We start from the raw sequence: 24,987 nt of genomic DNA on the forward strand, positions 1-24,987 counted from the left end.
TGCTAAAAATATTTGTTCTATTCTACCGAGACATTTTACTTTTATCTTTCATAAATGTATTGTTGCGTTGTTCAGAAGGACCTGGTAAGGAAGTGTTTCATTGGCTGGTGTATCCCGTACATACGATTTTAATAAAACATGAAGCGTGACCAGCCATTTTGAATTATTAAAACGGGCTCATTGAGACTGACATCAAGATGGATGCCCTTCTTCTTATAGACCAGACTACATCTTGGAATTCAGAGGCAAGAGGAATTAGTTGGCATTTAGAAAGGCGTTGTTTGTCGGCGCATGGTGACACGACTTACATGTGAACATTCTGTAGTTGATTTTCTTGTATGTTTTGAGGAATGGTCACGCAAGTGCAACAATTTCAACTTATTTTGTAATTTAACCTTTTTTTAAAATTTAGCTAGACAAGTCTGTCAATAAGAATTAGTTCTTAATAACAATGACCGCCTAACCCGGGCCAAACCCGGACGAAGCTGGGCCAATTGTGTGCCGCCCTATGGACTCCCAATCACGGCCAGATGTGATACAGCCTGGATTTGAACCAGGGTCTGTAGTGACTCCTCTTGAGCTGAGATGCAGTGTCTTAGATCTCCAGTCAGGAGCCCACTAGGCAGACCTGGTCAGCGGTCTGTGTGTTGGAAGGAGTAGGCCAGGGGCTACACACAGCACTCTCCTCCACGCAGAGACCTCTTTTGGTCTGCTGCTCATCAGGGAAATAATCAAAGGATTTTCCTGAGTAACTTCATTCGCTCGCTCGCTCGTTCTTTCCTGTCTCGTTCTCTTTCCTGTCTCGTTCTCTTTCCTGTCTCGTTCTCTTTCCTGTCTCGTTCTCTTTCCTGTCTCGTTCTCTTTCCTGTCTCGTTCTCTTTCCTGTCTCGTTCTCTTTCCTGTCTCGTTCTCTTTCCTGTCTCGTTCTCTTTCCTGTCTCGTTCTCTTTCCTGTTTCTTTCCTTTCCTATTTCAACACCTGGCTCCCCTTTTCTTTTTTGATGCAGTGATTTCTCTCGCTCAGTGAGTGTTGTCAAGTATTCAAGGCATTCCTTAAATCATTCTCCATTTTTAAACATGCCGACGGCCTGCCATCTTTCTACAGGGTTATTTTTAGAAATCTAAGGAAGCATATAAGGCTGGCTTTCATTTCCTAAATTGATAAAATTAATTTATTAAATTGGTGAATGATTGATCCTTCAAACTGTATGCCAGTGCATTTGTTTTCATTGTTCCCCTCTAATCAGGGACTCATTTAGACCTCCTGGGACACCAGAGCCGGCGATAGCGCTAGTTAGGGTGCCCGCCGCGGCAGAGAGCTGTTCCGGCTAATACCGGTCCTTCACAGAAAGTTATGCTAGTCGGGATGTTTTAATCAGTTGTGGATCTTGACCTCTTCGTATAGCTTGGAGGTCAACAAGTAGGCCGCTAGGTGCTGTCATAATAGTCAGGTCACCGAGGACAACAACAAGGCATGTTGATTGGCTGGAAGCCTAGTCGTCAGATCTGATGGATAAGGTCCGGGATGGCGACCTGAAACAAGCCCCAGTTGAGTTCAGTTTACACATTTTTCTACAGTAAAATGGACATAAACTCCAGTAATTAAATTATTCAGAACAAAATTTTAAGCAAATTTACATTTTTCGCTAGATTATCCACATAAAGACACCGACTAATTTAGAATAATCATTAGCCCTAAATTTAACCCCCCCAAAATGTGTCTTTGAGACACATCTCAATTTAATTTAGGATTCACCATTGTTTAAGACTCTGTACTCTCGGTTTCAGGAAATTACAATTAAATGTAAAATAAAAAAAATGCTCCAAATTCCTTAGGGGAAAGTTGACTCACACCCTCCGGACCCCCTCCCCCTACCCATCCTTAGGCCTACATCAGCACCACCACAATGTCGCCACCGCCTCGGTACTGACTTTCCATCTCTCAGCAGAGTCAGACCTGATCTCTCTCTCTCCCCCTCCAGTCAGCAGCCAGCTGCGGGGGTGGCCTACACCCACCCTACCACCGTGGCCAGCTACACCGTACACCAGGCACCGATGGCGGCCCACTCCGTGGCAGCAGCCTACGCTCCCACCGGCGCCACAGTCGCCGTAGCCAGGCCTGCCCCTGTCGCCGTGGCAGCAGCAGCCACTGCCGCAGCCTACGGAGGGTACCAGGCGGCGCACGCCACCGCTGACTACGGCTACGCGCGCCAGCCGGACGTCCCCCCGCCGCCCCCCCCTGTCACGTCCCAGAACTACCAGGTAGGATACCAGGTAACTAACATCCCACCTCAATGTTATATTTAACATGTTAGTGTTTTGGAGTGTTCATCTTTAAAGCTTTCTTAAACCCGGGCTGGGCGGTGTTCTGAGGCAGTTTTAACGCTAGTCCAAACAGCATTGGGATCACTATTCACACAGCATTTGAAGCTTCAGGATTTGTTTTTGAGAACATCCCCTCCATTTTTATTTTTTAAATATATATATTTTTTAAATATTTAAAGTCACACAGAAGTTGTTATTCCCCCCCCAAGAATCCTCAAGTTGATTGAATCAAGGTGTTGGACCTCACATCTGCTTGTTTGTTATTCTGTGAAAGTCTCCGTCAATCTGGAGCCCAGATGCTGTTGGGCTGAACGATGGAGAGAACTACTTTGGTTTAAACTGCAGCTTGTGATTTTATTTTTTAACCCCAGATAACTCCTCTGTCTGATCACAACTCTACTGATGGATGGTTTATTTTAATTAATATTCATTCATATGCTGTGATGACTAGACTAAATATGTATTTAATTAAGCACATTGTCTGCTAGTCTAAAGAAGTCCCCTAATGAACTCGTGACCTGTAGCTAAAGGCTCCTTCGTACCTTCTCCCAGTGTGCAGCTGAACATTCCCCAGCATGGATTAAACAAAGTGACATAATCAGGATGCTGAATGTAGTGAAACAGCCCAACATCTCTGTGGTGTTTCCCCTCCTCTGTTTCAGGACTCCTCCTCCGTGTTTCTTTTCCCTGACTCCACTGTGTCTCTGTTTTACAGGACTCCTCCTCCTCTTTCTTTTCCCTGACTCCACTGTGTCTCTGTTTCAGGACTCCTCCTCCTCCGTGTTTCTTTTCCCTGACTCCACTGTGTCTCTGTTTTACAGGACTCCTCCTCCTCTTTCTTTTCCCTGACTCCACTGTGTCTCTGTTTCAGGACTCCTCCTCCTCCTCTTTATTTCCCCTGACTCCACTGTGTCTCTGTTACAGGACTCCTCCTCCATGTTTCTTTTCCCTGACTCCACTGTGTCTCTGTTTTACAGGACTCCTCCTCCTCTTTCTTTTCCCTGACTCCACTGTCTCTGTTTCAGGACTCCTCCTCCTCCGTGTTTCTTTTCCCTGACTCCACTGTGTCTCTGTTTTACAGGACTCCTCCTCCTCTTTCTTTTCCCTGACTCCACTGTGTCTCTGTTTCAGGACTCCTCCTCCTCCTCTTTATTTCCCCTGACTCCACTGTGTCTCTGTTTCAGGACTCCTCCTCCATGTTTCTTTTCCCTGACTCCACTGTGTCTCTGTTTTACAGGACTCCTCCTCCTCTTTCTTTTCCCTGACTCCACTGTCTCTGTTTCAGGACTCCTCCTCCTCCGTGTTTCTTTTCCCTGACTCCACTGTGTCTCTGTTTTACAGGACTCCTCCTCCTCTTTCTTTTCCCTGACTCCACTGTCTCTGTTTCAGGACTCCTCCTCCTCCGTGTTTCTTTTCCCTGACTCCACTGTGTCTCTGTTTTACAGGACTCCTCCTCCTCTTTCTTTTCCCTGACTCCACTGTGTCTCTGTTTCAGGACTCCTCCTCCTCCTCTTTATTTCCCCTGACTCCACTGTGTCTCTGTTTCAGGACTCCTCCTCCATGTTTCTTTTCCCTGACTCCACTGTGTCTCTGTTTTACAGGACTCCTCCTCCTCTTTCTTTTCCCTGACTCCACTGTCTCTGTTTCAGGACTCCTCCTCCTCCGTGTTTCTTTTCCCTGACTCCACTGTGTCTCTGTTTTACAGGACTCCTCCTCCTCTTTCTTTTCCCTGACTCCACTGTGTCTCTGTTTCAGGACTCCTCCTCCTCCTCTTTATTTCCCCTGACTCCACTGTGTCTCTGTTACAGGACTCCTCCTCCATGTTTCTTTTCCCTGACTCCACTGTGTCTCTGTTACAGGACTCCTCCTCCATGTTTCTTTTCCCTGACTCCACTGTGTCTCTGTTACAGGACTCCTCCTCCATGTTTCTTTTCCCTGACTCCACTGTGTCTCTGTTTTTCAGGACTCCTACTCCTATGTACGGTCCACGGCCCCAGCGGTAACCTACGACCCCAAGCAGTACTACCAGCAGCCCGTAGCTAGCGCTGCGGTAGCCGTACAGCCCCAACCCACCGCCGAGTCCTACTACCAGACCGCCTCCCTTAACACCTCCTGGGACACCACGTGGAAGAAATCCCTACCAGGTGATGGGGGTCAGATAGTAACTAGATCAATTAAATGTGTTTTTCCAGAAAACCCTTTTCTTTTTTTGACGTCAACAGATGTCACAGTGCTTTACGGACACCCTGCCTAAAACCCCAGAGCGAAAGCAATGCTCAACTACACTCCTATTTACTTTGATTTTTTTTAAATATTTTTTTTGACACATTTCATTGAATAAATGTTGATGGTTGTACGAGAATGGAAATGATTCATTCCTTTATCCATAGTCACTTGGATGGAGACTAGTATTTCAGTAACATTCTACTGTATTGTTCCCATGTTGATCCAGTATTGTTCCCATGTTTATCCAGTATTGTAGTATTCTACTGTATTGCTCCCATGTTTATCCTGTATTGTAGTATTCTACTGTATTGTTCCCATGTTTATCCTGTATTGTAGTATTCTACTGTATTGTTCCCATGTTTATCCAGTATTGTAGTATTCTACTGTATTGTTCCCATGTTTATCCAGTATTGTAGTATTCTACTGTATTGTTCCCATGTTTATCCAGTATTGTAGTATTCTACTGTATTGTTCCCATGTTTATCCAGTATTGTAGTATTCTACTGTATTGCTCCCATGTTTATCCAGTATTGTAGTATTTTACTGTATTGCTCCCATGTTTATCCAGTATTGTAGTATTTTACTGTATTGTTCCCATGTTTATCCAGTAGCATTCTACTGTATTGTTCCCATGTTTATCCAGTAGCATTCTACTGTATTGTTCCCATGTTTATCCAGTAGCATTCTACTGTATTGTTCCCATGTTTATCCAGTAGCATTCTACTGTATTGCTCCCATGTTTATCCAGTAGCATTCTACTGTATTGCTCCCATGTTTATCCTGTATTGTAGTATTCTACTGTATTGCTCCCATGTTTATCCTGTATTGTAGTATTCTACTGTATTGCTCCCATGTTTATCCTGTATTGTAGTATTCTACTGTATTGTTCCCATGTTTATCCTGTATTGTAGTATTCTACTGTATTGTTCCCATGTTTATCCAGTATTGTAGTATTCTACTGTATTGTTCCCATGTTTATCCAGTATTGTAGTATTCTACTGTATTGTTCCCATGTTTATCCAGTATTGAAGTATTCTACTGTATTGTTCCCATGTTTATCCAGTATTGTAGCATTCTACTGTATTGTTCCCATGTTTATCCAGTATTGTAGTATTCTACTTAACAGGTAAACTTTTGACCAACATCAAGCTCTCTCCTCCTGCAGCCCCTAAGACCGGCTACACAGCTTTTGACCAATTTCCTCCCTTCTGTAAGAGAGACGTACATTTAAGAATAACCCAATTTTAGTTTTTAAAGGAATGTCTCTGCTTCTCCCCCTCAGCCCCTAAGACAGGCTACAGCCAGGCCAGTCTGACCCCCTACACCCAGACGCAACAGTCTCGTCAGGTGACGGCCATCAAGCCTGTCACTCCCTCCCCTGCTTCCTCCACATTCTCCATTTACCCCGTGTCCTCCGTACAGCCTGTGGCTGCCGTCGCCTCAGTTGGCCCCTCCTACTCTCAGAGCCCCACCTACTCCACCAACGCGGTCACGTACTCTGGTAAGCACGACATGCAAGCCGTAACCAGCATGCACTACCTGCCAACTACCTACTCAACCAACGCAGTCACGTACTCCCAGAGTCCCACGTATAGTACCAACCCCGTCGCCTACTCTGGTAAGCATTCAAATACAAAATAGACTTTATAAAATTCTTAACTTTCCCATAGAATTCCCACCTAGGTTTTCCAGATATAGATTTGGTTTCTGGAGGAATATGCTCCAACAAAGCCTTCTGGGAAATCTAATAGGAATCCCGGGATTGTTACTGGAAATGTGTAATTGCGCCACGCATTGCCTCCCCAGCTGTCCGGCTCCTGGCCTGTGGAAGTTAGATGTGTGGGAATTAACCCCCCCCCCTTCTCTCCGCCCCTCCCCAAGGTACGTCGTACTCGGGCTACGAAGCTGCGGTGTACTCGGCTGCCTCTACCTACTACCAGCAACAACAGCAACAGCAGCAGAAACAGGCGGTGGCGGCTGTAGCAGCTTCAGCAGCCTGGACAGGCAGCTCCTTCACCAGGAAACCTCCCTTCCAGGTCCATATTTCTAACCCAATGTCTTCTGACTGCAGTGAGCTCTAACAGTATTGGGACAGTGACACTGTTTTGAAGTTGTTTTTGGTTCTGTTTTCCAGGACTTTGGATTTTGAATTGATACTAATGAGGTTAAAAGACTGTCAGCTTTAATCTGAGGGGATTTTCATCCATATCGGGTGAACTGATGTTTTTGTACATAGTCCTCACTTTTGGTCCCCTAAAAAGGATCGGACAAATTCACTTATGTGAGTTTTTAAAGTCGTAAAACGTGGGGTATTTGGTCCCATATTCTTGGCACGCAGTCATTGCATCAAACGTGTGATTCTAAAGATGTGTTGAATTCATTTGCTGCTGTGTTTTGGGTGTTTCAGATTATTTTGTGTCCAATAGAAATGAATAGTAAATTAATGTATTTTGTGTCATTTGAGTCAATTGTACTGTAAATAAGAATATAATATGTTTCTAAAGACCCCTACATTAATGTGGATGCTACCATGATTACAGATTATTAAATTAATTGTGAATAATGAGTGCTTTTGGGCCATTAAATATGTTTGGTCTCTTAACATTGGGGGACAATGTACAAAAAGTTCTTTACTTCCTAAACGGTTCACCCCTATATGGATGAAAATAACGCTAAATTAAACCTCATAGGCATTATTTTATTTAAAATCCAAAGTGCTGAACTATAGAGCCAAAACAAACTTAAGTGTGTGTGTGAATAAAATATCCCAGAAATGTTCCATACGCACAAAAAGCTTAATTCTCTCAAATTTTGTGCACAAATTTGTTTACATCCCTGTTAGTGATCATTTCTCATTTGCCAAAATAATCCATCCACCTGACAGGTGTGGCATATCAAGAATCTGATTAAAGCGCTTAAAAATCAAAATAGTCCTCATTTGCAACGCTCACGGAGTTCCTAACTACCTCTGGAAGCAACGTCAATAACTGTTCGTCAAGCGCTTCATGAAATGGGTTTCCATGGCCGAGCAGCCGCACACAAGGTCTAAGATCACCATGCGCAATGCCAAGCGTCGGCTGGAGGGGTGTAAAGCTGGTGGCCATTGGACTCTGGAGCAGTGGAAATGCGTTCTCTGGAGTGATGAATCACGCTTCACCATCTGGCAGTCCGATGGACGAACTTGGGTTTAGCGAATGCCAGGAGAACGCTACCTGCCCCAATGCATAGTGCCAACTGTAAAGTTTGGATGAGAAATAATGTTCTGGGACTGTTTTTCATGGTTCAGGCCCCTTAGTTCCAGGGAAGGGAAATATAACGCTACAGCATACAATGACATTCTAGACGATTCTGTGCTTCCAACTTTCTAGCAACCGTTTGGGGAAGGCCCTTTCCTGTTTCAGCATGACAATGTCCTCGAGCACAAAGCGAGGTCCATACATTAATGGTTTGTTGAGATCGGTGTGGAAGAATTTGACTGGCCTGCACATAGCCCTGACCTCATCCTCGTCAAACACCTTTCGGGTGAATTGGAACGCCGACTGCGAGCCCAACATCAGTGCCCGACCTCTTGTGGCCTTTAACCTTTCTTTATTTAACTAGGCAAGTCCGTTAAGAACGAATTCTTGTTTACAATGACAGCCTACCCTGGCCAAACCGGACGACCCTGGGCCAATTGTGCGCTGCCCTATGGAACTCCCAATCCATGGCCGGATGTGATACAGCCTGGATTCGAACCGGGGACTGTATTGACGCCTCATACAGTGCCTTGGACTGCTGCGCCACTCAGAGGCCCATTACACTGATTTTGAAGTGGATTTAACAAGTGACGTCAATAAGGGATCATATCTTTCAACTGGTCAGTCTTTGTCATGGAAAGAGCAGGTGTTCTTTGTTTTGTCCAGTCAGTATTTTATTATATTTTAACCCCCCCCTTCCAGAGCAAGCAGCTGAAACCCAAGCAGCCCCCCAAACCACCACAGATCCACTACTGTGATGTCTGCAAGATCAGCTGTGCAGGACCCCAGGTGAGTTTAGAGAACACCTCTAGCCCTCTCTCTAGCCAGGACCCCAGGTGAGTTTAGGGAACACCTGTAGCCAGGACCCCAGGTGAGGTTAGAGAACACCTCTAGCCCTCTCTCTAGCCAGGACCCCAGGTGAGTTTAGGGAACACCTGTAGCCAGGACCCCAGGTGAGGTTAGAGAACACCTCTCTCTCTCCTCACTTATCTTCAGATCAGCATCTTTTCTTCTTTCTGTCCATCTAACCCTCCTTTTCAGCCCTTTTCTCATACCTGCCTGTCCTTAGCTGTCTTTAGGTTAGCACAGAGACTCACGCTACCTGCCTGTCCTTAGCTGTCTTTAGGTTAGCACAGAGACTCACGCTACCTGCCTGTCCTTAGGTTAGCGCAGAGACTCATGCTACCTGCCTGTCTTTAGGTTTAGCACAGAGACTCACGCTACCTGCCTGTCCTTACCTGTCTTTAGGTTTAGCACAGAGACTCCTGCTACCTGCCTGTCCTTAGGTTTAGCACAGAGACTCACGCTACCTGCCTGTCCTTAGGTTTAGCACAGAGACTCACGCTACCTGTCTGTCCTTAGGTTTAGCACAGAGACTCCTGCTACCTGCCTGTCCTTAGGTTTAGCACAGAGACTCCTGCTACCTGTCTGTCCTTAGGTTTAGCACAGAGACTCCTGCTACCTGCCTGTCCTTAGGTTTAGCACAGAGACTCCTGCTACCTGTCTGTCCTTAGGTTTAGCACAGAGACTCATGCTACCTGTCTGTCCTTAGGTTTAGCACAGAGACTCATGCTACCTGTCTGTCCTTAGGTTTAGCACAGAGACTCATGCTACCTGTCTGTCCTTAGGTTTAGCACAGAGACTCATGCTACCTGCCTGTCTTTAGGTTAGCACAGAGACTCACGCTACCTGCCTGTCTTTAGGTTTAGCACAGAGACTCATGCTACCTGTCTGTCCTTAGGTTTAGCACAGAGACTCATGCTACCTGTCTGTCCTTAGGTTTAGCACAGAGACTCATGCTACCTGTCTGTCCTTAGGTTTAGCACAGAGACTCATGCTACCTGTCTGTCCTTAGGTTTAGCACAGAGACTCATGCTACCTGCCTGTCTTTAGGTTAGCACAGAGACTCACGCTACCTGCCTGTCTTTAGGTTTAGCACAGAGACTCATGCTACCTGTCTGTCCTTAGGTTTAGCACAGAGACTCATGCTACCTGTCTGTCCTTAGGTTTAGCACAGAGACTCATGCTACCTGTCTGTCCTTAGGTTTAGCACAGAGACTCATGCTACCTGTCTGTCCTTAGGTTTAGCACAGAGACTCACGCTACCTGCCTGTCTTTAGGTTTAGCACAGAGACTCATGCTACCTGCCTGTCCTTACCTGTCTTTAGGTTAGCACAGAGACTCATGCTACCTGCCTGTCCTTACCTGTCTTTAGGTTAGCACAGAGACTCACGCTACCTGCCTGTCTTTAGGTTAGCACAGAGACTCACGCTACCTGCCTGTCTTTAGGTTAGCACAGAGACTCACGCTACCTGCCTGTCCTTACCTGTCTTTAGGTTTAGCACAGAGACTCCTGCTACCTGTCTGTCCTTACCTGTCTTTAGGTTTAGCACAGAGACTCCTGCTACCTGTCTGTCCTTACCTGTCTTTAGGTTTAGCACAGAGACTCATGCTACCTGTCTGTCCTTAGCTGTCTTTAGGTTAGCACAGAGACTCACGCTACCTGTCTGTCTTTAGGTTAGCACAGAGACTCCTGCTACCTGCCTGTCCTTAGCTGTCTTTAGGTTAGCACAGAGACTCACGCTACCTGCCTGTCTTTAGGTTTAGCACAGAGACTCACGCTACCTGCCTGTCTTTAGGTTTAGCACAGAGACTCATGCTACCTGCCTGTCCTTACCTGTCCTTAGGTTTAGCACAGAGACTCACGCTACCTGCCTGTCCTTACCTGTCTTTAGGTTAGCACAGAGACTCACGCTACCTGCCTGTCTTTAGGTTAGCACAGAGACTCACGCTACCTGCCTGTCCTTAGGTTTTGCACAGAGACTCACGCTACCTGCCTGTCCTTAGGTTAGCACAGACTCACGCTACCTGCCTGTCCTTAGGTTAGCACAGAGACTCACGCTACCTGCCTGTCCTTAGGTTTAGCACAGAGACTCACGCTACCTGCCTGTCCTTAGGTTAGCACAGAGACTCATGCTACCTGCCTGTCCTTAGGTTAGCACAGAGACTCACGCTACCTGCCTGTCCTTAGGTTAGCACAGAGACTCACGCTACCTGCCTGTCCTTAGGTTTAGCACAGAGACTCATGCTACCTGCCTGTCCTTAGGTTTAGCACAGAGACTCATGCTACCTGCCTGTCCTTAGGTTTAGCACAGAGACTCATGCTACCTGCCTGTCCTTAGGTTAGCACAGAGACTCACGCTACCTGCCTGTCCTTAGGTTTAGCACAGAGACTCACGCTACCTGCCTGTCCTTAGGTTTAGCACAGAGACTCATGCTACCTGCCTGTCCTTAGGTTTAGCACAGAGACTCATGCTACCTGCCTGTCCTTAGGTTTAGCACAGAGACTCATGCTACCTGCCTGTCCTTAGGTTTAGCACAGAGACTCATGCTACCTGCCTGTCCTTAGGTTAGCACAGAGACTCACGCTACCTGCCTGTCCTTAGGTTAGCACAGAGACTCACACTACCTGCCTGTCTTTAGGTTAGCACAGAGACTCATGCTACCTGCCTGTCTTTAGGTTTAGCACAGAGACTCCTGCTACCTGCCTGTCCTTAGCTGTCTTTAGGTTAGCACAGAGACTCATGCTACCTGCCTGTCCTTACCTGTCTTTAGGTTAGCACAGAGACTCATGCTACCTGCCTGTCCTTAGCTGTCTTTAGGTTAGCACAGAGACTCATGCTACCTGCCTGTCTTTAGGTTTAGCACAGAGACTCATGCTACCTGCCTGTCTTTAGGTTAGCACAGAGACTCACGCTACCTGCCTGTCTTTAGGTTTAGCACAGAGACTCACGCTACCTGCCTGTCTTTAGGTTAGCACAGAGACTCACGCTACCTGCCTGTCTTTAGGTTAGCACAGAGACTCACGCTACCTGCCTGTCCTTAGCTGTCTTTAGGTTAGCACAGAGACTCACGCTACCTGCCTGTCCTTAGCTGTCTTTAGGTTAGCACAGAGACTCATGCTACCTGCCTGTCCTTACCTGTCCTTAGGTTTAGCACAGAGACTCACGCTACCTGCCTGTCTTTAGGTTAGCACAGAGACTCATGCTACCTGCCTGTCTTTAGGTTTAGCACAGAGACTCACGCTACCTGCCTGTCTTTAGGTTAGCACAGAGACTCACGCTACCTGCCTGTCCTTAGCTGTCTTTAGGTTAGCACAGAGACTCACGCTACCTGCCTGTCTTTAGGTTTAGCACAGAGACTCACGCTACCTGCCTGTCCTTAGCTGTCTTTAGGTTAGCACAGAGACTCATGCTACCTGCCTGTCCTTAGCTGTCTTTAGGTTAGCACAGAGACTCACGCTACCTGCCTGTCCTTAGCTGTCTTTAGGTTAGCACAGAGACTCATGCTACCTGCCTGTCCTTAGCTGTCTTTAGGTTAGCACAGAGACTCACGCTACCTGCCTGTCTTTAGGTTTAGCACAGAGACTCACGCTACCTGCCTGTCCTTAGGTTTAGCACAGAGACTCATGCTACCTGCCTGTCCTTAGGTTTAGCACAGAGACTCACGCTACCTGCCTGTCCTTAGCTGTCTTTAGGTTAGCACAGAGACTCATGCTACCTGCCTGTCCTTAGCTGTCTTTAGGTTAGCACAGAGACTCACGCTACCTGCCTGTGCTTAGCTGTCTTTAGGTTAGCACAGAGACTCCTGCTACCTGCCTGTCTTTAGGTTAGCACAGACTCATGCTACCTGCCTGTCCTTAGCTTTAGCTCTATCTAGAGAACTGATTTCTCCCTCTCATCCACCCAGACCTACAAGGAGCTGTCTAGAGAGAACTAATTTCTCCCTCTCATCCACCCAGACCTACAAGGAGCTGTCTAGAGAGAACTGATTTCTCCCTCTCATCCACCCAGACCTACAAGGAGCACCTGGAGGGCCAGAAGCATAAGAAGAAGGAGGTGGCCCTGAAAGTCTCCCAGAGCAGCAGCAGCAGCAGTAGTGGAGGAGGGGGCTCAGCCCGGGGGACTCAGAACCAGCTCCGCTGTGAGCTCTGTGACGTGTCCTGCACCGGGGCAGATGCATACGCCGCACACATCCGAGGAGCCAAGCACCAGAAGGTAAAGCCCCTTGGTCAAATGGATTTATAAAGCATCCGTGGTTGTCACAATGGTTTAGTTACCCCCCCCCCCCCTCCCCCGAAGAGGTCCAGGAATACTGGGTGTAATGGATATGGTTCTAGGCTTTACTTAGCCTTTTTTTTTGTATTGTTCATGTCCGTTTGCATTAGGACCAAACTCTTATCAAATACATCCAGGGCATGTCTCGGGGGATTGGGTGGGCAAGGAGTCTGTTTGGTCACTCACTTAGTCTATTATGACATCACTCTGCGGTGCCGTGTTGATTCCAGAACATATGCTAATATTAATGCTCATCAAGTGACCTCAATAAGGGATCATAGCTTTCACCTGGTCAGTCAGTGTCATGGAAAGAGCAGGTGTTCCTAATGTTTTGTACACCACTGAGTGAGTGGAGAAAAAAAAATGTAAATTTGATGAACTGACTTGCCACGTTGAAAGTCACTGCGCTCTTAAGTACGGGCCATTCTACTGCCAATGTTTGTCTATGGAGGTTGCATGGCTGTGTGCTCTTTGTATACACGTCAGCAACGGGTGTGGCTGAAATGGCCGAATGTTTTTCAGCTTTATGACAGTCTTGAAGGAGTTCACACACATGCTGCGCACTTGTTGGCTGCTTTTCCTTCAATCTGCGATCCAGCTCAACCTAAACAGTCTCAATTGGGTTGAGGTTGGGTAATTGCAGAGGCCAGGTCATCTGATGCAGTACTCCGTCACTCTCCTTCTTGGTCAAATAGACCTTACACAGCCTGGAGGTGTGTTGGGTCATTGTCCTGTTGAAAAACAAATGATAGTCCCACTAAGTGCTCCCGAGTGGCACTGCATCTCAGTGCTAGAGGTGTCACGACAGACCCTGGTTCGATCCCGGCTGTATCACAACCGGCCGTGATCGGGAGTCCCATAGAGCGGTGCACAATTGGTTTGAGAGACTGATGAAATGTGTACAGACTGCGCAAACAAACAAAGCAGAGCTCATGCCTTTCAAGCAACTTTTTTTTTTTCAAATCTTCATTAGTCGCATCATGCAGCTTACAAAGTATTAAAAATCAGCATTATTAAATAAAAATAATAATAATAATAGATGTATAATAAATGTAAATGAAGCATAGGTCACAAAGAAACAGGTACTCCTATCAACACCGAGTAGCTGCAACACTCCCTCAAATCGTTTGGCGACAATATCCTTTCTATTTTATTCAGCTTGGTTCAATTGATTCTTCATAACATGGAATTATAAGCAAATCTTGTCTGCTAAATGCACTAGTGTAGCCCACAGCCATTTGGTACATCATATCAAATCAAACTTTATTTGTCACAGGTGCCAAATAAAACCGGTGTAGACCTTACTGTGAAATGCTTACGTACAAGCCGTTAACCAACAGTGCAGTTCAAGAACGAGTTAAGGAATGATTTACCAAATAAAGTAAAAAATAATAAGTAACGCAACAAAATAACAGTAAGGCTATATAGAGGGTGTACGGCGTCAGTGCGGGGGCACAGGTTAGTCGAGGTAATTTTTACGTGTTGGTAGGGCTGTGTAGTGTTAGAGCCAAAACAAACTAAATGGGCCTCCCGAGTGGTGCAGCGGTCTAAGGCACTGTATCCCAGTGCTCGCTGCATCACTGCAGATCCTGGTTTGATCTCAGGCTGTGTCGCGACCAGAAGGCCCATGAGGCGGCGCAGAATTGGCCCGGTGTCGCCTGGGTTAGGGGAGGGTTTGGCTGACCGGGTAGTCCTTGTCCCATCGCGCTCTAGCGACTCCTCCATCCTGACACGATCGCCAGGTGTATGGTGTGGCTGGCTTCTGGTTTAAACAAGCAGTGTATCAAGAAGCAGTGCGCCTTGGGGCGTCTTGTTTTGGGGAATCTCGGCCTTCGCCTCCCCGAGTCCGTACGGGAGTTGCAACGACGGGGAGAAAAAAGGGGGAAAAAAAGAGTTTGGGAAACCCATTGCTAGCTGCGTCACTACAGATCCTGGTTCAATCCCAGGCTGTGCTTTACATGTTGCGTTTTATATTTGTGTTCATTTGTATTTTGTCCTGTCAGGTGGTGAAGCTCCACACCAAGCTGGGGAAGCCCATCCCTTCCACAGAACCCAGTGTAGTGACCCAAACCTCCACGGCCTCCTCCTCCAAGACTCCTGTCTCCTCCTCTACCACCCCCACAGGCTCCACCTCCAACTCCTCCTACCTGAAGCCGGTTAACATCGTGAGCCAGGGTGGTGCGGGGGCCGGACTGGGGAAGGGTCTAGTGGGGAACAACCTATCAGCAGCCAATGCCACCACAGCTGTCAAGAAGGTCAACACCCCCAAGATCAACTTTGTCGGTAAGGCTGTTCCAGTATATCCCTCCGAAATAAAGATCCAATCATTCACTGAAACTTGAATTTAGCTTTTTCAATTCGGAGAATGTATTTAAATGGAGTTAGCGTGTGGAATGTGGTCCATGATGAAATTCTAGAGGCTGAGACTGCTCTAGGCTAGTGGTTGAGCTGTGGGTGGTTGAGCTGTGTTGGCATGCCAATGGGGAGCTGAATGCCAGTCTCTGAGATTAAAGTCAGGCTGCGGCCAGCTTTCTCTGCCCATCTAGCTCGCTTAGGGATGTTAACGGGTAACCGTTAATCGGTTAACTGACAAAAAATAAATTTGATCAATTCGATATCGGTCTATAGGTTAATTTGCATAATTTTGTGGAATTAAATTGTGGCGTGTATTTTCGTTAGTCATCATGCAGAGCCGAGTTAGAGGAGAGCACTCCTCCCATTTTGCCATTCGGAGTGAGCTGCGGGCGGCGTAATTTTTTTGAAATCTGAAAGTTTTACTTTAAGTAACTTAGCCAAAATCCATCCATAGAAACGTGGAGGCAATTATTTTATAGACTTCCTTATGCCGTTAACAAGCATTTCTCTCCTGTTCCATTCCATTTTCAATACCGATTTATTGTGGGTCCAAATAGTCTATACCAATGATTCAACCTAATTTTTATAAATATTTGTAATAATGACAATACACAATGAGCACTTTTTATTTTAACTTAACATAAATAAAAATCTATTTAGTCTCAAATAAATAATGAAACCTGTTTTAATAATGCAAAAACAGTGTTGGAGAAGAAAGTAAAAGTGCAATATGTGCCATGTAAGAAAGCTAATGTTTCAGTTCCTTGCTCAGAACATGAGAACATGAAAGCTGGTGGTTTGTTTCAACATGAGTCTTCAATATTCCCAGGTAAGAAGTTGTATGTTGTAGTTATTATAGGACTATTTCTCTCTCTACCATTTTTATTTCATATATCTTTGACTATTGGATGTTCTTTTAGGCACTATAGTATTGCCAGCCTAATCTCAGGAGTTGATAGGCTTGTAGTCATAAACAGCGCTGTGCCTCAAGCATTGCGAAGAGCTGCTGGCAAATGCAGGAAAGTGTTGTTTGAATGAATGCTTACGAGCCTGCTCCTGCCTACCATCGCTCAGTCAGACTGCTCTATCAAATCATAGACTTTTAATTATAACATAATAACACACAGAAATCTCCTCGTGGAGTAACAGGTGGTCAGCAGTCTCCTCGTGGAGTAACAGGTGGTCAGCAGTCTCCTCGTGGAGTAACAGGCGGTCAGCCAGTCTCCTCGTGGAGTAACAGGTGGTCAGCAGTCTCCTCGTGGAGTAACAGGTGGTCAGCAGTCTCCTCGTGGAGTAACAGGTGGTCAGCAGTCTCCTCGTGGAGTAACAGGCGGTCAGCAGTCTCCTCGTGGAGTAACAGGTGGTCAGCAGTCTCCTCGTGGAGTAACAGGCGGTCAGCAGTCTCCTCGTGGAGTAACAGGTGGTCAGCCAGTCTCCTCGTGGAGTAACAGGTGGTCAGCCTGTCTCCTCGTGGAGTAACAGGTGGTCAGCAGTCTCCTCGTGGAGTGACAGGCGGTCAGCAGTCTCCTCGTGGAGTAACAGGCGGTCAGCCAGTCTCCTCGTGGAGTAACAGGTGGTCAGCCAGTCTCCTCGTGGAGTAACAGGTGGTCAGCCAGTCTCCTCGTGGAGTAACAGGTGGTCAGCCAGTCTCCTCGTGGAGTAACAGGTGGTCAGCCTGCCACTGTCTCCTCGTGGAGTAACAGGTGGTCAGCAGTCTCCTCGTGGAGTAACAGGTGGTCAGCAGTCTCCTCGTGGAGTAACAGGTGGTCAGCAGTCTCCTCGTGGAGTAACAGGTGGTCAGCAGTCTCCTCGTGGAGTAACAGGTGGTCAGCCTGCCACCCAGTCTCCTCGTGGAGTAACAGGTGGTCAGCAGTCTCCTCGTGGAGTAACAGGCGGTCAGCAGTCTCCTCGTGGAGTAACAGGCGGTCAGCAGTCTCCTCGTGGAGTAACAGGCGGTCAGCAGTCTCCTCGTGGAGTAACAGGCGGTCAGCCAGTCTCCTCGTGGAGTAACAGGCGGTCAGCCAGTCTCCTCGTGGAGTAACAGGCGGTCAGCCAGTCTCCTCGTGGAGTAACAGGCGGTCAGCAGTCTCCTCGTGGAGTAACAGGCGGTCAGCCGTCTCCTCGTGGAGTGACAGGCGGTCAGAAGTCTCCTCGTGGAGTGACAGGCGGTCAGCAGTCTCCTCGTGGAGTGACAGGCGGTCGGCCAGTCTCCTCGTGGAGTGACAGGCGGTCGGCCAGTCTCCTCGTGGAGTGACAGGCGGTCGGCCAGTCTCCTCGTGGAGTGACAGGCGGTCGGCCAGTCTCCTCGTGGAGTGACAGGCGGTCGGCCAGTCTCCTCGTGGAGTGACAGGCGGTCGGCCAGTCTCCTCGTGGAGTGACAGGCGGTCGGCCAGTCTCCTCGTGGAGTGACAGGCGGTCGGCCAGTCTCCTCGTGGAGTGACAGGCGGTCGGCCAGTCTCCTCGTGGAGTGACAGGCGGTCGGCCAGTCTCCTCGTGGAGTGACAGGCGGTCGGCCAGTCTCCTCGTGGAGTGACAGGCGGTCGGCCAGTCTCCTCGTGGAGTGACAGGCGGTCGGCCAGTCTCCTCGTGGAGTGACAGGCGGTCGGCCAGTCTCCTCGTGGAGTGACAGGCGGTCGGCCAGTCTCCTCGTGGAGTGACAGGCGGTCGGCCAGTCTCCTCGTGGAGTGACAGGCGGTCGGCCAGTCTCCTCGTGGAGTGACAGGCGGTCGGCCAGTCTCCTCGTGGAGTGACAGGCGGTCGGCCAGTCTCCTCGTGGAGTGACAGGCGGTCGGCCAGTCTGCGTCCAAAAATGCAGATTACTGATTTGTTGAACTTGAACTCGGCCCTGATTAGTCGGACGACCTCTGGGTTTTCATATCAACTTTCTTTTGTTGTCCAGAAGCCAAAGGCACAGTCATAAGATCAACCCATCCTAGTTGCTATTAGATCCTAATTGAGATTTTTTCTCTGTCATTGTGTTGTAACAAAACTACACATTTTAGAGTGGCGGTTTATTGTCCCCAGCACAAGGTGCACCTGTGTAATGATCATGCTGTTTAACCAGCTTCTTGATTATACCACACCTGTCAGGTGGATGGATTATCTTGGCAAAGGAAAAATGCGCACGAACAAACAAATTTGTGCACAACATTTGAGAGAAATAAGCTTTTTGTGTGTGGATCATTTCTGGGATATTTTAGCTCATGAAACACTTTTTACATATTTTTGTTCAGTGTTGATTCAAATTTGAGTCATTTAGCAGACACTGTTATCCAGAGCGACTTGCAGGAGCAATTAGGGTTAAGTGCACATTGACAGATTTTATTTTTTCCCCCAGCTTGTCTGCTCAGGGATCCGAACCAGAGACCCTTTGGTTGCTGGGCCGAACCAGAGACCCTTTGGTTGCTGGGCCGAACCAGAGACCCTTTGGTTGCTGGGCCGAACCAGAGACCCTTTGGTTGCTGGGCCGAACCAGAGACCCTTTGGTTGCTGGGCCGAACCAGAGACCCTTTGGTTAATGATCTTAACCGCTATGCTACCTGCCGCACCTTAGACGTTCGTCTTTGGCTGGCGAGACTCTTTTGACCCTGGGGTCCTGTGTGGCTCAGTCGGTAGAGCATGGCGCTTGCAACGCCAAGCGTCGTGGGTTCGATTCCCGCTGGGGCCACCCATATGTAAAAGTAGTGGCCCCAGCCGACTTGTAAGTCGCTTTGGACAAAAGCGTCTGCTAAATGGGATTTATTATTTATTATTATTGACCCTGTAAAGCTGCAAGTCATCAGAACCACTTATTATTTATTATTATATTTATTAACCAATCCTCAACAATTCTTCTGTCTCCAGGGGGAAACAAGCTCCAGACTACCGGGAAGGTGGAGACATCCAAGCCTCCTCCGCCCTCATTGGTCCCCCAACCTCAGGAGACAAAGAACGAGTCCTCTGATTCGCTGTCTACCCTGGCCGCCTTGCAGAATGACGTGCAGCCCGTTGGACACGACTATGTGGAAGAGGTCAGATCACATAGAACCAAAAACCTGAGTGAATGTCTTGCCACAGGTGTAGTAGAATATATGATATAATTATTGTAATTCTGAAGGACTGAGGGGTAAACGAAGGCCGATCAGGTCAGCCTCTATTTCACCTTAATTTAACCAGGTAGGCTAGTTGAGAACAAGTTCTCATGCAACCTGGCCAAGATAAGTCAAAGCAGTGTGACACAGAGTTACACATGCAATAAACAAGTCAATGACACAGTGAAAAAAGAAAGTCTATATACAGTACCCCAAATCTGATTGACCTTTAGCCATGTCTTGATGCATTTTGTGAAAGTGTGATATGTGGTGCAGTTATGTGATTCTGATGGCAGTGTATTCCAGACATGGGAAGCTCTCACAGAGAAAACGGATTTACTAAAGGTGCTTTTCCTTAGGGGAACTATACAGTCATCTCTCATGGCAGACCTTGTGGATCTGCTGCCATATGTTTGGGTTTTCTTTTAACAAAAATACTGAGTGGAGGGGGAGGAGCCTGACCATTTAGGATATTGATACAAGACATGCGTCGGTGTATTGGACTAGATTTTCCCAACTCAGGAGCACATGCTTTCTGAGGATGTAACAGTGATGATGGCGATTGGGCTTCCTATCAAGCACTTTGAGAGCCTGTTTGTAGACAGACTGAATAGGTCTTAATGTTGCACAGCAAGCTTGGGCCCAACTAGTCAAGCAGTATGTTAAGTGGGGGAGTATCATAGATTTGAAGTACAGTTTTGCTACCTCTGTAGTCAAACAATTTAGTATAAATCGGAAATTAGCGAGGTTGAATTTGGTTATTTGGATTACCTTTTTCACATGCTTTTTAAGAGATTGGAATCAAGTATCATGCAAAGGTACTTAAAATCAGATGCCACCTGGAGCTTCTCCCCTGACACACAGACATCTGGCTCAGTAGCATCTGTTGCCCTCTTTGTGAAGCACATGCAAACAGTTTTTTTCACATTGAGATGCAAACACGATTCACTGAGCCACTTGTAACCTGGACCATTACAGTAGTGAGTTCTGTGGTGTTACCTAGCCTCAGTGCAGTGGGCAGCTGGGATGAGATGCTCTTGTTCTCCATGGACTTTACAGTGTCCCAGAACCTTTTGGAGTTCGAGCTACAGAATGCGAATTTCTGCTTGAAAAAGGCTTGCCTTTGCTTTCCTGACTGACTGCGTGTTTTGGTTCCGGACTTCCCTGAACAGTTGCATATCGCGGGGACTATTCGATGCTATTGCAGTCCGCCACAGGATGTTTTTGTGCTGGTTGAGGGCAGTCAGGTCTGGAGTGAACCAAGGGCTATATCTGTTCTTAGTTCTGCATTTTTTGCAAGGGGCATGCTCATCTAAGATGGTGAGGAAATTACTTTTAAAGTTCGACCAGGCATCCTCAACTGATGGGATGAGGTCAATATCCTTCCCGGTTACCCGGGCCAGGTCGACTAGAAAGGCCTGCTCGCTGAAGTGTTTTATGGAGCGTTTGACAGTGATGAGGGGTGGTCGTTTGACCGCGGACAATACGGATTTAGGGTTGTACTTGGTGGGTTCCTTGATGATTTTGTGTGAGATTGAGGGCATCTAGTTTAGATTGTAGGACTGCTGGGGTGTTAAGCATATCCCAGTTTAGGTCCAGGGCACAGCTGGGAGCTGAGGGGGGTCGGTAGCTGGGAGCTGAGGGGGTCGGTAGCAGGCGGCAACAGTGGGAGACTTATTTCTGGAGAGTCAATTTTAAAATTCGAAGTTCGAACTGTTTGGGTATGGACCTGGAAAGTATGACAGAACTTTGTAGGCTATCTCTGTAGTAGATTGCAACTCCTCCCCCATTGGCAGTTCTAACTTGACGGAAAATGTTGTAGCTGGGTATGGAAATCTCAATTGTTGGTGGCCTTCCTGAGCCAGGATTCAGACACGGCAAGGACATCAGGGTTGGCAGAGTGTGCTAAAGCAGTGAGTAAAACAAACTTAGGGAGGAGGCTTCTGGTGTTGACATGCATGAAACCAAGACTTTTTGGATCACAGAAGTCAACAAATGAGAGTGCCTGGGGACATGCAGGGCCTGGGTTTACCTCCACATCACCTCGCGGAACAGAAGAGGAGTAGGTTGAGGGTACGGCTAAAGGCTATCAGAACGCCTAGAGCGTTGGGGACAGATAATAAAAGGAGCAGATTTCTGGGTGAAATCGATTCAGGGCATAATGTGCAGGCGGGTGAGGTAGGTACAGCGGGGGTAAGCCCAGGCATTGAGTGATGATAAGAGGTTGTACCTCTGGATAAGCTGGTTATAATGGGTGAGGTCACCACGTGTGGGATAACGAACCTAAACAACAGTATACAAGGCATAATGACATATGAGACATACAGCGAGGCATAAAGTAATCACAGGTGTTGATTTGGAGCGCTAGCTAAGACAACAATGGGTGAGACAACAACCGCTAATCAGCTCAAACAACAACAGGTAAAATGGTGATGACTGAGCAGAGCTGTCTGTTAACTACACAGAGCCGGAGTTTGCGGCTGGGGCAAAATAATGAATAAATATATTCATTATATAACATATATGTTTTATATAGATAGAACAGAATGGAGTACCATTCTGTTGCCTCCACAAAAAAATGCTTTTACGGCGAAAGCTTTGCGATTATGTTAGGACAGCTCCTAGCCACAGAAGCCCATACAGCCCATTTCCAAACAGGGAGAGGTGTCAGAAATAGGTGATTAATTTTAATGCTACCTTTTGATCTTCATCTGTTGGCACTCCCAGGCCTCCACGTTAGACAAATGTTTGTTTTGTTCGATAGTGTCCCTCTTTATGACCAAAAACTTCCTTTTTTTGTTTGTGTTTTGTCCAGTAATATGAATGCAGAAGGCTCGTGCGTAATTCCAGACAAAGTTTTAAAAAAGTACAATACAAGTTAGTAGAAACATGCCAAACGATGTTTAAAATCAATCCTCCGGTTGTTTTTGTCATAAATAATCAAAAATATTTCAACCGGAAAAAAGCTTTGTCAATAAGAAAGGAGAAACAAGAAAGGCGCGTTCCTGATCAGGCACATGGCTGATGAATGGAAATTTCCACTGGCCACTGATTGAAAGTGCTGTATCTCCCTCATTTTTCAAAGTAAAAGCCTGAAACGATGTCTAAAGACTGGTCACATGTTGAGGAAGCCATAGAGCTCGTGAACTGGGTCCTAAGTCTTTGTATGGTGGATAGGCTTTCAATGAAAAACAGCCTTTCAAAATAATAGTACTTCCTGGTTGGATTTTCCTCTGGTTTTTGCCAGTTCTGCTAGACATTATTTTAACAGTTTTGGTGTTTTCTATCCAAATCTACTAATTATATGCATATCCTATCTTCTGGGCCTGAGTAGCAGGTAGTTTACTTTGGGCACGCTTTTCATCCAAAATTCCGAATGCTGCCCCCTACCCTGCCCCCTACCCTAGAGGTTAACCGTTCCATATTAATAATGGTATTTGAAACATTGCTTAGTTCTATTGTCAAATACCATCTTTTGTGTCGAAAAATACGTTTTAATAAAACATTGATTTCTTCTCTGTAGGTGCGTAACGACGAAGGCAAGGTGATCCGGTTTCACTGTAAGCTGTGTGAATGTAGCTTCAACGATCCCAACGCCAAAGAGATGCATCTGAAGGGCAGGAGACACCGCCTGCAGTACAAGGTTAGTGGAGTCACTGAAGGACGGGAGACACTGCCTGCAGTACGAGGTTAGTGGAGTCACTGAAGGACAGGAGACACTGCCTGCAGTACGAGGTTAGTGGAGTCACTGAAGGACAGGAGACACTGCCTGCAGTATAAAGTTAGTGGAGTCACTGAAGGACAGGAGACACTGCCTGCAGTATAGAGTTAGTGGAGTCACTGAAGTACAGGAGACACCGCCTGCAGTATAGAGTTAGTGGAGTCACTGAAGGACAGGAGACACCGCCTGCAGTATAGAGTTAGTGGAGTCACTGAAGGACAGGAGACACCGCCTGCAGTATAGAGTTAGTGGAGTCACTGAAGGGCAGGAGACACCGCCTGCAGTACGAGGTTAGTGGAGTCACTGAAGGGCAGGAGACACCGCCTGCAGTACGAGGTTAGTGGAGTCACTGAAGGGCAGGAGACACCGCCTGCAGTATAAAGTTAGTGGAGTCACTGAAGGGCAGGAGACACCGCCTGCAGTATAGAGTTAGTGGAGTCACTGAAGGGCAGGAGACACCGCCTGCAGTACGAGGTTAGTGGAGTCACTGAAGGGCAGGAGACACCGCCTGCAGTACGAGGTTAGTGGAGTCACTGAAGGACAGGAGACACTGCCTGCAGTATAAAGTTAGTGGAGTCACTGAAGGACAGGAGACACTGCCTGCAGTACGAGGTTAGTGGAGTCACTGAAGGACAGGAGACACTGCCTGCAGTATAAAGTTAGTGGAGTCACTGAAGGACAGGAGACACTGCCTGCAGTATAGAGTTAGTGGAGTCACTGAAGTACAGGAGACACCGCCTGCAGTATAGAGTTAGTGGAGTCACTGAAGGACAGGAGACACCGCCTGCAGTATAGAGTTAGTGGAGTCACTGAAGGACAGGAGACACCGCCTGCAGTATAGAGTTAGTGGAGTCACTGAAGGGCAGGAGACACCGCCTGCAGTACGAGGTTAGTGGAGTCACTGAAGGGCAGGAGACACCGCCTGCAGTACGAGGTTAGTGGAGTCACTGAAGGGCAGGAGACACCGCCTGCAGTATAAAGTTAGTGGAGTCACTGAAGGGCAGGAGACACCGCCTGCAGTATAGAGTTAGTGGAGTCACTGAAGGGCAGGAGACACCGCCTGCAGTACGAGGTTAGTGGAGTCACTGAAGGGCAGGAGACACCGCCTGCAGTACGAGGTTAGTGGAGTCACTGAAGGACAGGAGACACTGCCTGCAGTATAAAGTTAGTGGAGTCACTGAAGGGCAGGAGACACCGCCTGCAGTATAAAGTTAGTGGAGTCACTGAAGGGCAGGAGACACCGCCTGCAGTATAAAGTTAGTGGAGTCACTGAAGGGCAGGAGACACCGCCTGCAGTATAAGGTTAGTGGAGACACCGCCTGCGGTATAAAGTTAGTGGAGACACCGCCTGCAGTATAGAGTTAGTGGAGTCACTGAAGGACAGGAGACACCGCCTGCAGTATAAAGTTAGTGGGGTCAGTGAAGGGCAGGAGACACCGCCTGCAGTATAAAGTTAGTGGGGTCAGTGAAGGGCAGGAGACACCGCCTGCAGTATAAAGTTAGTGGGGTCAGTGAAGGGCAGGAGACACCGCCTGCAGTATAAAGTTAGTGGGGTCAGTGAAGGGCAGGAGACACCGCCTGCAGTATAAAGTTAGTGGGGTCAGTGAAGGGCAGGAGACACCGCCTGCAGTATAGAGTTAGTGGAGTCACTGAAGGACAGGAGACACCGCCTGCAATATAAAGTTAGTGGAGTCAGTGAAGGACAGGAGACACCGCCTGCAGTATAAAGTTAGTGGAGACACTGAAGGACAGGAGACACCGCCTGCAGTATAAAGTTAGTGGAGTCACTGAAGGGCAGGAGACACCACCTGCAGTACGAGGTTAGTGGAGTCACTGAAGGACAGGAGACACCGCCTGCAGTACGAGGTTAGTGGAGTCACTGAAGGACAGGAGACACCGCCTGCAGTACGAGGTTAGTGGAGTCACTGAAGGACAGGA

At 47.5% G+C, this 24,987-nt stretch overlaps 1 protein-coding gene across 7 annotated transcripts in view; it reads left to right on the top strand.

The window, feature by feature from the left end:
- zfr (zinc finger RNA binding protein) overlaps positions 1 to 24,987 on the top strand; it is a 60,586-nt gene that overhangs the window by 18,644 nt on the left and 16,955 nt on the right. For 3 of the 7 annotated variants that reach the window (XM_064928832.1, XM_064928426.1, XM_064928586.1), the window contains exons 3-11: positions 1,982 to 2,273; positions 4,288 to 4,468; positions 5,833 to 6,168; positions 6,432 to 6,586; positions 8,489 to 8,575; positions 12,640 to 12,843; positions 14,907 to 15,186; positions 19,102 to 19,268; positions 22,852 to 22,971. In XM_064928832.1, the coding sequence (XP_064784904.1) occupies positions 1,982 to 2,273; positions 4,288 to 4,468; positions 5,833 to 6,168; positions 6,432 to 6,586; positions 8,489 to 8,575; positions 12,640 to 12,843; positions 14,907 to 15,186; positions 19,102 to 19,268; positions 22,852 to 22,971 (1,822 nt within the window). The remainder of the gene's footprint in view (positions 1 to 1,981; positions 2,274 to 4,287; positions 4,469 to 5,832; positions 6,169 to 6,431; positions 6,587 to 8,488; positions 8,576 to 12,639; positions 12,844 to 14,906; positions 15,187 to 19,101; positions 19,269 to 22,851; positions 22,972 to 24,987) is intronic. The other 4 variants (XM_064928667.1, XM_064928757.1, XM_064928509.1 and 1 more) reach the window with 3 other exon arrangements.

This window comes from Oncorhynchus masou, chromosome 1 (assembly GCF_036934945.1).
Source record: "Oncorhynchus masou masou isolate Uvic2021 chromosome 1, UVic_Omas_1.1, whole genome shotgun sequence".
NCBI lineage: Eukaryota > Metazoa > Chordata > Actinopteri > Salmoniformes > Salmonidae > Oncorhynchus > Oncorhynchus masou.